The following is a 12437-nucleotide window of genomic DNA, read 5'->3' on the forward strand; positions in this document are numbered from 1 at the left end:
CCCTAATGTCTCCTTTCCCACGTAGGTATGGTTATTCAACAAGAGAAAGGATTAGTTGTACTGTAGACTGTTAAGGATCACGACAATTTTTCACTGCTGCTGTGTAAAGCTGGTCTGTGCAGCTGGTTTGGCACCTGAGTCTTCCACAACCTGCAGCCTGATCAGTGCCACACACGTAGCCAAGTCTACGTGCAGTGATTAGTGCACTGAGAGCAAGGGTCACGCAAAAGCTCGGCTCACTGCATGGCTTAGGGAGCTGTTGGCAACTGCCGCCACTGCCAGGACCACTCAGACCACAGCTCATGCAGCTGGAGATCACTCTAGAGTGTGGTTTTTGCCATTTGAAAGAAAGCTGCAGGGCATCTGGTGTCCAGCTTGACTCTGGCTTCTCATTCTTCACTGAGAACATTTCACTGATGCATCCTGCACAATTTTTTTTAAGAGCAAGAGGAAGCACATGGCAGAAAAAGTGGGAGCAGAAATCCCTCAGAAAGCCGTCACTTGCCATGCCTGCTGCAGCTCCTTCAGTCCAGGAGCATCCAGGCAGGCAGATTAGCAAATTGCTAACGATGCAATTATTTCAAGGATCCTTGAAACTGTGAAGGTAGAATCAATGAAGTTAAAGTGGCTGCGCCACACAAAACAGCCTGAGAACAAGGAATGCAGGACCCAGTGGTTTGCTCTGAGTACAGTGTAGACACAGCTTCATTGTGAGACGAGCAGCTGCTGAGGATTTGTACTAAACAGAGGAAAAGTGAAAGGATTTACTAAAAACCAACACAAAACAATCTCAGAGGAGTAGAGAACTCATCTGTTCAACATAAGAAGTGCACAGAGCTATTTATTTTTCTGCACCAGAACAGAGAGGTAAACAGGCAGCTCCCAGCCACTGAACTGGGCTGAACTGGGTGGCCTAAAGCCCAGCCTTGTTGCAGCAGCTCCTGTAGTCTGCTGGTGGCAGGGAAGGGTGGACATGAGTGGAATAGGGGGAGAGGGGCCTGATGTGACACTGATCTGTGCCACTCCAGGGCAGCAGCTCCTTCCTGAGCCACGTGTGCACTGGTGCTGTCCCTGTGCCCACTGCCAGCCAGCCCAGAACCCACAGCTGCCACAGAAACAAATCTTCTTGTCTCATGGAGGCAGGGTTTATGGTACCTTTATGGGATCATCCAAGTCTACACACTGATCCTAGAGTCCAGCTGCTGCAGGTGTTCGAGAACTCCATAGGGAATGGTGGGATTCCACATCCTGTAAGGGCAAATTCAGAAAGGAAAGAGATTTTAAGAAGTGTAATTTGCTTCACAGGTTTTTTTATGTATTTGGTACATATGTGTTTTGTTTTGTTTAGTTTCTTTTTAAAGTTGCCTTTCCCTTTTGAATATTAATCTATGAAAGTATTTAAGCTATGGTATGAGGATAGAGATTAACACAGGGAGGCTCAATGCAAACTGTGCTTAAAGCAGGACAAGCTTGCTCACCTGGGACAATTGGGAATTAATGCAGCTGAAACCAGAGACAACATTTTATAACATTTCTGTGACTGCTTTTGTATTTTGGTGTTGTCTTTTTTTTCATGCCTCTTATAAATCTGACAAATACAGGACACAGCTTTAGCATGAATTCTAACCCAACTTACAGAATGAAGATACAGGAAACAGGATATCAAGAGACTTACACCAAGTTCTTTATATGGGGACATTTGCGCAGGCTGTCAGTCAGCTGCTGGGCTCCAACACCAGTGATTTTGTTATACTGAACCCTGAGGAAAAAAAACCAAAAAACCTTTGTTAATCCAGATCACATCGTGTAGCAGTGTAATCCAACATTTCATTCAAAACAAAAAATATTCTATGGGTTTATCTGTAGATGGGGGAAGAAAGAAAAATAAATAGATCCTCAATTCAAAAAGCCCACAATAAAATACTCAGAAGGTCAAACTGGAACTTGATTAAGTTAGTTCATCTGAGTGATTCTGTATTCTATGTAGCCGAGGTCCTTCTCCAACTCCCCATCGCCCTGTTCTCCCATTTTAAAACCAGTTTTTCATGGTTTTGTGGTGAACTGCTCCTTAATCCCTTTTAACCACTGACTGCCTTGTCTCTGCACAGCCACATTCTCCCTCCAGAATTTCCCTGAAATTTTCTTCCACAAATTCTGTCTCCTCTGCCCTGAGCATGGAAGATTTGAATTTTCAGTATCCAAGCAAATAAGCTTTCCCAGGTCATCTCAAAAGATTTCATACTCACTCCAGCACTCTTAAAGATGCCATCGCAGGAAGAACTTTCGCAAGATTTTCTGCTCCAAAATCACAAATGCTGTTATTGTACAAGCTGCAGGAAACCAAAGCAGTTTAGTCACTATTGAAGAATGGATAATGTAAACAGATTATATATTAGATCAAGGAATTTCAGATCTGGTTGGTACATCTTAACTTCCAATTTATCCTTATCTATTCGCAGTTCATGTTTAAAGCACAATTGGATATTTTCTGTATCAAGTGAGACAAGCGGTCACATCCCTTCTTGAGCTAGTACAGCTACACACAAATAGGTCTAAGATTCTTCATGAATGATGAGAAGATTTCTGTCTACACTAGATCAAATTAATAATCCGCAAGAACATGAATCTCAAAGATTTAGAGCATAGCATTGAAAGGATTTCCATGGGAGCAAATTATTCCAGGATTGCACACCATGGCTTCTTGCATTCTCTCCAGAGACACTTCATCCAGGCCGACGCCAGACATTTTAATGAAGTGGGATGAACCGCTGGTCCCGTATCGGCAAACACACCACCTCGTTGCTGGCTTAGGGCTTAGTGCTGCGCTTAGCAAGCTCCACTTAAGCTCACAGTAGATCATGGGCCCAGGCGCACATTTGTACAGGGTATTATTCATCAGTGAATATTATGGGTTGGATTTAAAAATCAGTACAGTCCTCAGTATATTCCTGGGTCATATATTTCTCTCCTCTCTAAAGGCTTCGTGCAAGAATGAAGTCAAAAGCTGGGCTGCTGCACAGTGTATATATTTGTTCCATGTTCAGTAATTTCTAATAGAGATAGTAAAGTATGCGGTATGAAACATGTGCTGCATAAACCAACTAAACAGGACGTAACTACTTACCTTAGTGTCTTTAATGACAACAACGAAGGAAGAGCTGTAGCTAGTTTCTCTGCACCCACATCTGTTATCTTATTCTGTGATAAGCTGCAGTAAGTGAGATCGCTTCGTTAGTGGAGCACATTTATTCTAATTTATTACAATGTGGGGATTTTTTTTTTTTTTTTTAATATAATTGGACAGTCTGTTTAGACCAAATACAGGGAAAAAGACAAGTTATGGACCTTGAAGGGAAATAAGGAATTGCCATAGCATTAACCTATTTTTGTAATGAATGCACAGATTAAGTATGTCCATAGACTCATTGGTGTTCCATGCCCATGTGTTAGTTATGGCCATAATTGGTAACACACAGTCCCTTAGGGCTCTGGGTTTAATCTATATATTTTCAAAACTTTCCAGAACTGTCAACCTTGCACTTACTTTAATGTTTCCAGTGATTTCAGGGTTGGAAAGACTTCAGATAGACTCTTTGCTCCTTCATCTCCTATGCCATTTTCACTCAGAGCATCAAGGCTGGGTGATGACAAAGAGAGAATTAGCTTCCCTTTTTATTTATATTTTTGCAGTTTATTCACCTCAGAGACCGCTCTAGGTATCTTGAGAAGCGCCTTCTCTGCAGTAGCCTCAATCAGCAAGAAGCATCACACAAATTACAGCTTCTCTAATAAGCAGCTTTCTGCTTCCCAAATTTACAGTGCAAGATTATTTTTTACTGGTTGAATGGCTTGACCCATTTCCTTTGATATGCAAATGGTAGCACTTAATGCCTTGCTTCCACCATACACTGAAGAATATTAAAATGGTTATGAAATAGCTGTTCCAGCTATGCTGAAATGAGATTTCCTGAGCACACAGAAATACAAAACTGACAAAATTCAGCAGATGCCTGAACAGCACCTTCTCCAGATAGGGCGTATTAGAAATTAAGTTTTTCCTCATTCAGGTATCCAGATGGAAAGAGTTTCAGATAGTCACAGTTTTAGATACTGGGTCCCCTTCTAATCTGACAGACAATGCTGGGATACATTGGACTCATTCCAATTTTAGAGCTTTATTGTTTTCCCAAAATACCATGAAAAGGCCACATACAATATAGACGGTCAATGGGCTGAGCCAGTAAGGCCAAAGTTCCCCTCAAAACCCAGTAATCTTCCCGAAGAGATGATGGCAGGATATTGACTATCGTTGCTACAGTTGTTTCTGCGTAAAGAAGCTTAAAAATTCAGAGACAGCTGGTTTGTCATAGATACAAAAGAATAAATAGTAACTGGAGTTCTTGAATCTCTATTTCTAATACTACTCCTGATAAAGGGAGGGACAAAGACTGTGGGAGAATAGGCGGGCAGAACAAAACCAGATACTAGCTGAATATCAAATCCACAAAGCTCAATCTCTTCCAGGTTCTACCAGAAGTTCAGGATGTCCGTTGACACCGAAAGGTGCACAGTACCAGCACAAATACTGAAGTTAACCCCCAAATTTAACAGTGCTGCTGAGTCAGGAGGGGGCCTGTTCCCTCCCGGGGCAGACAGGACTGTGAGTCCCTCAGAAGCCTCACCAGGAGGCTGCCAGGGGCTGGGTCGCGTGATGGAGCTGGAATGAAGAAATAATTAACCTGGAAGGTGGTGTTGATTGGTGCCGTGGCAGGAAGGGGGAGCACCCTGAGGGCTCTGTATTAATACTAAGCCTTTCCCACAAGCTTTTAACCTCTGAGGAACACGGCGGGGAAGTGACTGAAGAGGTATTGAAGGAACTACTTCCAAGTGTCTGAAGGGAGATAAAGAGCATGAGCTTTTAGCCTGTGGTTATATTCTCGTCATCAAAACAAGTTGTCTTGTTGGTAAATAAAATGTTTCTTGAGTACATGAGCTCCCCCATCATCAAGGGCTGCTGAGGAGCAACATCAGGCATGTCAATCTGTAGCATTACTCACTCTAAATGCTGAAGTGATGGAAATGCTGCAAGAATTTCCACGAGTTTTAGGAATCCCTGTAGGCCACATACTGGACCCAGCCTAGAAGAAAAGAAATAAAGACATGCAGCGCTTTTTACATGCTCAGAAGCAGCAAACATTATGAATTTTTAAGTTCTTCCCCTGCAGCCCCAAATGCAGGCTTGTTTACAGCCCTTGGGAGCAGCCGTTCCCCACAATCTGCAGCAAGGATTTCTGCTGTGAAGCCTCCAGACGAGGACCCCCCAAGGCCAAGGTCAGACAGAGCAGAGCTGCTTGCACAGAAGCAGCCATACCTCCATTTACCACTTTCTTGTTACTCTTTGCAAGACTCATCTCACTTCTTCTAGATCCCTGTATTTCTGTTCTTTCTCTTCCCACCCCCAGGTTTTTCATTTTAACTATTACAATATTGATAATGGAGATGAAAAAAATTATTCCTCTCCCCATTGGCAATCTAGACTAACTTCAGATCAACATTTTACTGCAGCTTAAAGCATAAGTTGAACTTCAATCCTCCAGCTCCAACATTTGTCCCTCAGATGCTAACTTCTGATTTGGAGTTTCCTTGGTATCACAAGTTCAGTCAAGTTAATAGGATTGGAATTTTAACCAAAAATTTAAAATAAAGGGAAAGTAGGAGAGGAAAACAAGACGAGAAAGCAGCATCAAATCAGAAGTGAGGCCAAGCATAACAGTTCTAGACTGGGTCAGATATGAAAAGCAGGAAACAGAAGACGACCTGATGAGAATTCTCCATTGCGCTGGTGTGATTTCTGTCCAAATTAACTCACACGCGATAGCAGGATGTTTTAAGCAATACAATGACCTTGGAGGCTGCTTACAGTTTGTGGGGAAAAAAGAAGTGTTACTACAGCTCATTTTTAAAGTCAGTGTTTCCAAGTCAATCTTCCTTCTTCCAGGAAAACCGTGCTAAATATTTTATTTGGGAGGCATTCTCTGACCTTATTCTCTCACAGCCTAAGCTCTGACAGGGCAGCAAATTATGTCAGAAGACTCAGATAGAAAAGTTGAGCATTTCTGGGGAAGAAAGATTTCCCAGGCAGTTGGATCACAGTGAAGATATTTTATACCCTGTGGCACAAGATCTACACCTGGTGATAAGGAGCCAACTTGTAGTAAAATCAAAACAAATTGGTACAACCATGTTGATCCGTATCACCATAGGAGCCAGAAATGACGTTTTTTGAGTTTTGTCCGTAACTTAATAAATCTAGTTGAGAAAAGAAAAATAGAAATAAATGATGTTTACTTAATGCTTTACCATCAACTAACTATACACCAGCTCAATGACTGTAGCCAACATCCACGACTTTTCTCAGTCTGCAATGTAATTATGTATCAGTCAGCAGAGAGGAACAGCACTTACGCAAATTCTAGTTTTCTGAGGTTTTTGATGGCAGGAATTTCATAGCTGCTGCAACCAGATGCATCTTGCACACTAAATAAATCACAGCAGAACCAGAGCATGAGAAATATTTTAGTGAATAAAATAGTGCCTTACAGATAATTTCTTAGTAAAAATTTACAGGAGATAAACCATTGCTGAGTTAACTGAGGAACGAGGAAATTTCAGAATAACTTCTGCTGCACTCTTTCTTCATTCAATTGATTTCAATCTGATAAGTACTTTCCATAGTGCAGTCATTTGCTCTTTTTCCAATAAAACTTAAAAATACTCTCCTCTAAATGAAGGATTTTCTGTCAAACATGATTTTATTTGGTGTGCATTTTATTAAAAATATTCTGCCCTTGTTAAAATTAAGTCATCATTTTTAGTTACATTTTTTAAAAAGGAGAAAACAAACAAACAACAGCAACAACAAAAACCCACCAACAAACCAACCAAACAAAAACCAACCAACAACCCCAAAACACCAAAATACTTGTGCATACTTTGAATTGCAACCCATCTCCCAGCCACGTCATGAGCAGGGATGAAACCCAGGGTTTATAGATCACGTAACACAAGCTTTTACACCCTGAGCTGAAGGACTGACTCAGGTAATTTGTGACCGGTGCAAAACAATCCTTCATTTATGGCCCAGGTGCTACAAGGGGGACAAATCAGTTATCCCAAGTTATATAACTGAAAGCAATTAGAAGGTAGCGTGCTCAGAGGGCAAAAAGAAAACTGAAGAAAAAAATGACAGCTGGCTTTTCTATTGGCAATTTTAATACAAATTCTGCATGTTGCTGTCATTGCTCCTCCGGCCATGACAACCACCACACGCTGGGGTGGGAGACTCTGGGATGGTCCAGGAGCTTGTGCAGCCTTAGTTATGGCTCCTTTGGACAAGCAGAGGACCCCACTCTCCAGCACCATCAGTGAACCCACATTTTCTTAAATCACTAGTATTTTAAGAGGACCTTTGATCACAAATGAGCCTACCAATTGATCATCTTCTCCTGTATCTCTACCAGGTCTGAAAGGTCACTGATGTCCTTCATTGTCTTTGCCTTAAAGGGATCAAGAACAAACTTCTCTGTCGATGCTCTCAGCAGTTCATAGTCTTTTGTCTGTTCTAAAGACTTCCAAAGCCTGACGGTATCACTGAGGGAGGCCCTGTGAAGTGGCAAAACATGCAAAATCAATAGATATGACTGCTATTGTTGCATAAAAATGTCATCTACATATAGATGTCTACTATCTGCAAGGAATGACCAACCTGAATGATGCCACGTTCGTTAGGCCGACCAAGTCTTTCAGCCCTTGTATGTCAATGCTGCTGTTTCGCAAATCCAAGGAAAACTCTTTTCTTGACCTTTTTAAAACAGAGTGCAGTACATGGACATCAGGTGGAGTAAGAACTATGCCCAGAAAAGACAGGTCTGGCTTGAGCCTTAAGGCCACGTGCTGAAAAAGATAACTGCTTTGTGTTTCATAAATACAATGGAAGAGCTCGAGTAACCTCTCTGGACAGAGCTCATTTATTTGCAGCCTTTTAATGTACTTCAAGAGTGTTTTCTGCTTCTTGGTTGATTGTTTTACATCTTTATTTGAAAGGCAGCAGAAGCAGGGGTCATCCTGGAGGAACAACAATCCAGCCAAAAATCGAGGCACTAAATCTAACCAGTTATAAGGTTTTTTCTTCTTGGATGGAAAAGACAGGTACTTTGTTAGACTTTTATCCTTGATCTCTTCTGCTAACATAAGGTGAAGCGCACCCAAGAAATTCTGAATGACAAAATCAGAGAATGTGTTCCCAAATTCCTCTTCTCCAGCATCTGAATGGTTGGGGAATGCAAATGGCAGGAAAAATCCATGTTTCAGAGCAAACTCTTTAACTTCCTTAGAAGGAAGAAGATCACTTTTCAAGGCACTTTGGTGCTTTTCTCCAAGGTGCCAGGCTAGACGGGCTAGTGTAGCAAGACTCTCTTGATTTTGCAGGGCCGTAACATCTGTTTGCATAGGCATCATCTTTTGCTGAACAAATTTCAGGAAGACTGTAGTAAGAGTTGAAGGAAGGTTTTTGTCTCCAGTTTCAAGTACTGTCTCACACAGAAAACAAACAAATCTGCACATAACAGGGCTGTAACAATGACTGAACAGGTACTCACGCTCCTTGATTAAGTTCAGTGCATTATCACAGTAGCGTAATCCTTCAAAGTATTTGGTTATGTACAATTCCCTCTGCTGAGGGGAAAATCCTACTAATTCAATGGTCTTATCCACTTTGGACACAAACTGGTACACCTTGTCTTTTGGTCTTGCTGTAAGTAATAAAGTACAACCATTGAGGATCTTCTTTTGGATGAGTCCTGAAAGCAGCTCCTTGACGCTGAACAAGGCTTTTTCAGGCTGGCTGGCCGAGCAACGGGGAAAATTCTCATGATCGTGCAACCCTTCAAAACCATCAAAAGCCAGGAGGACTTTAGCAGGATTTTGCAATATATACTCAAAGATCTCTTTGCTTCCCTCTTGAGGTTTTACAAAAAAATCAAGCAGCAGATCCTTCAAGCTGTATCGCTTCTCAGGCAAGCTTATTTGTTTGCAGTCAAACCAAAATACAAATTCAAACTGAGAAAGCTCTCCACTGGACCAGTCCTGGCAGATCTTCTGGACAAGAATGCTTTTGCCCATTCCTGCTTTTCCCAGCACCACAATCACTTTAGTCTCTAAGTCTTTACCTCCCGGGATCTGAAATATTTGGCTTCTTGTAAGAGCTGCTTTTTCCTTTCCTTGCAGACTGCAAGTTACCAGCTCCTTTTCCATTGTTTTTATGCTGTTCTTCCCAGTCTTGGTTTCAGTTTGGTTCTGAACAAGTGTCCCATCAATAAACAGGTGATCAAGAGCTACTTCACGCTCCATGGCCACAGACTTGCACACATCTCGGAAATATTCCATAAGTGATGCACGGAAAGCTTCCACTGGCTCTAAGGAAGTAAAAAGCACACACAAACTGAAGAAACCAGTCCACAAATCACACTGTTGCTTCAGAGTGGCTTAAGTACTAATTATAATATGGTCAAAATACATCAATTCCCATAAAGCATGTAGGTCAGGATTTATCCCATGCAACTGCAGGTACTCAAATTAGGAGTGCAGGCACAATAGACACTTTTAGACCTAGGAACTGAATAATTCTGAAGGTACCTACACATCTGATAAAAACAGCTAAGTACACTGACCTCCTAAGTAGGTACTACAGCCAGATATCTAAAAGTAGGCAAGTCTAACATCTTAAAAACAGGAATTGTGCTCAGACACTTGTAACAGTTTCACAAATTGTTCAATGACAATTACTACAAAAAGTAGCTTTTCTGTATGGAAAGAAACACAGAAAAATTAGGAAAAAATACTGGAAGTTTTAAGCTTGAGAGATCTAAACTCACTTGGTCTTTTGGGAGGTTCTTCAGAAGGAATTAGGGGAACTCGGACTTCTTTGAACATTTCCAAACCTGGAGAAACAAAACGATCTGATTGAAAACACCTAGATGGTCATTGATGCTGCTTCACTAATTTTAACAGTAGGGCTAATGCAAATTTTTGAGTTCATTGCAACATAAATTATGTATCCTACAGAGAAAGAGATATCTTGTTTGTTTTACGAGGGAAAGGAGAAAAAATCCTCAGAGAAGTCCGATTCAGCTGACACAACCTGCTACAGGCAGTACGACACCAAACAAGATGACCAACAGTGGTATGAAGCAGAAGACCTATCACAACAAGGTGACATCCGCTGTTCTTTTCAAATGTCAGTGTTGTGCACAAATTCACATTCATTTCTTTATGTCATCCAAAGCAATAGCATCCTTTTGTTATTCTACACCTGTGACCAAGCATTAAGTGTGAATTTACCCATTATTCTTCCTGATGAAGTACTGTCACTGTCCGTTTTTCTTTTTGCCTGGTTTCAAACTACTGCAGACCTCTGCACCTGGCCAGATGAGCAGTGTCTGCCATACACAAAGAAATTGGGAGTTTTTCAGAGAAAGCATGTTTTCTATAGACTGTTACTGACAGAGTATTAGTTTTGAGAAAACTTTTGGTAGGAAAATCTTTGCAGACGCAGGACAGAATTTAAATTGATAAAACACTGTAACAAACTCAACCTCAATAGTCTTGTGGTAATCACACTCAGCAGAGAGATGGAAAAAACAAACAAAAACCACACAAAACCCCCAAACAGCCTAATCTCCCTAAATCTGTACAAATGTATTTAGTATCATAATATTTGGTTCATCTTGAAGTAGAATGTAGTTAAAAAAACCCAATCCATTCCTACCCTGCACACCAGCAACAGTTGGAATGGTTAGAGTTCAGAGCTGCTTCTAGCAGATTTCTAATAAGCAAGTGCTGTTGCCAGTGAAAGAATACATTTGATATAGAAATAGTACTCCTTGTAGAATAAAAAAACAACTTAAGATATTAAATAAAGAGGAGACATGCCAGTTTTCAAGCAAGTGGCTGATTTTGGCTTATTATTTATTTCATTAAATAAAACCAAGAAGAATGAAAACCAAGAAAAGCTATAATGAGACATTTAGATTGGAAGCAGCAACTGTCAAATCAACCAGGTGTTAATATTTTTAAAAGGAAAAGAGACTGGCTTGGTAGCTTATGTGCTATTTTTTCTGCTGCATTTGGAATTCTGAGGTTTGTGACATACTCACATATGTTGTGCTGCTGTAAATCAGTTGGAATTATTAGTATTGTATGTATTATCTACAAACACTTCCCCAAAGCTGGGGGTATTTGTTGCTATTTCGGGTGGTGGTTGCCACCAGATGGCAACAGACACTTGTACTAAGCTGCAAGCAACTGTGATCACCAGGGCATACTGAGATCGGGAACTGATCAATCACTGAAATCAAGCCCCCTGTTCGAAGAGCCCTCTAAGGGCTGGAAGAAAAGTGTCTGAGGAAAGTTTTCTACCACAGGTGGGACTCTTATCCCCTGAACAAGGCTCTGATTTCCTTATAAGCCCTTCTGTGTATCAAGCTTCTGTATTCAGTTATATGTGCCATCGTAATTTTGGTTTTGGGGCATGCATGTGAGCTGACTGCAGTCTGGCTTCCAGCACCAGGCGTTTAAGACACTCAGGCCATGTCAGTACCAGCACAACTTCCACTTCTGATGGGCTTTTGTATTGTTTGCTGTATTGTTTTAACTAGACAAGACGACTTCTTCCAGAAACTGGACTTCATAGCAAACACAGTGGTTTGGCTGCTACTATATAGCTGAACCTGTAGCTTTCAATCTTTTATCTGCTCTGTGTTTTGGACTAGACTAAGCAGCCAGTGATCAATACAAAGAAGGAAACGCCATTGATTTTTATTTTCCTCAATAAGGTCAATATGAGTAAAGCCTGGAGAGGAGAATTGGCTTTGGGTAGAAGCAACATTCTCCCTCTCCCAATCCAAAGCACTGTATATATAAAAATTCATTTTCTACTTACCACATAAGCTAGCAGGAAAACTCGGGGATACCAGCGTTTCCATGGAAGAAGTCAGCACTGGCAAGAAACAAATGATAGTTTTCAGCCTATCATAGCTGTCAGTAACTGATATGAGGAAACTTCATACTGCGTTGAAAGTCCTGATTTTCCAGTACTTTCTACCTATTGATGTGGATAAAGGGTTATTGCTCTTACCTGGATATATTATAACATCAGATGTGCCACTTTCAAGAACAAAGTTAAGTATCTGCTGAGGAGGATCTGCAAAGTCTGTGTCCTCTTGGCTCCCTTCTGTGCTGACAGGTAGACACTCTGGAATCAAAGGTGTTGATGATCCTGAAATGAATACCGAGTAATTACTCTTCTGTTTTTAAAGGCTCTAGGTTTCTAAAAGTTTCTAAGAAATAAAAGGCTTTCTCTAAGCTACTTATGCTCTCTG

General features: G+C 41.0%; 2 protein-coding genes across 3 annotated transcripts in view; both read right to left on the minus strand.

The window, feature by feature from the left end:
- CLEC16A (C-type lectin domain containing 16A) overlaps positions 1-12437 on the minus strand; it is a 164474-nt gene that overhangs the window by 86076 nt on the left and 65961 nt on the right. The window lies entirely within an intron of this gene.
- The window catches only part of CIITA (class II major histocompatibility complex transactivator), a 44131-nt gene that overhangs the window by 2766 nt on the left and 28928 nt on the right, over positions 1-12437 (minus strand). For both annotated transcript variants that reach the window (XM_065851170.2, XM_071814977.1), the window contains exons 10-21: positions 12194-12334; positions 11999-12055; positions 9933-9998; positions 7766-9473; positions 7489-7662; positions 6466-6537; positions 5058-5138; positions 3545-3637; positions 3125-3208; positions 2247-2330; positions 1676-1759; positions 1156-1248 (exon numbers count right to left, since the gene is read on the minus strand). In XM_065851170.2, the coding sequence (XP_065707242.2) occupies positions 1176-1248; positions 1676-1759; positions 2247-2330; positions 3125-3208; positions 3545-3637; positions 5058-5138; positions 6466-6537; positions 7489-7662; positions 7766-9473; positions 9933-9998; positions 11999-12055; positions 12194-12334 (2717 nt within the window). In that variant the 3' untranslated portion in view covers positions 1156-1175. The remainder of the gene's footprint in view (positions 1-1155; positions 1249-1675; positions 1760-2246; positions 2331-3124; positions 3209-3544; positions 3638-5057; positions 5139-6465; positions 6538-7488; positions 7663-7765; positions 9474-9932; positions 9999-11998; positions 12056-12193; positions 12335-12437) is intronic.

The sequence above is a fragment of the Patagioenas fasciata genome, chromosome 15 (genome assembly GCF_037038585.1).
Source record: "Patagioenas fasciata isolate bPatFas1 chromosome 15, bPatFas1.hap1, whole genome shotgun sequence".
Lineage (NCBI taxonomy): Eukaryota > Metazoa > Chordata > Aves > Columbiformes > Columbidae > Patagioenas > Patagioenas fasciata.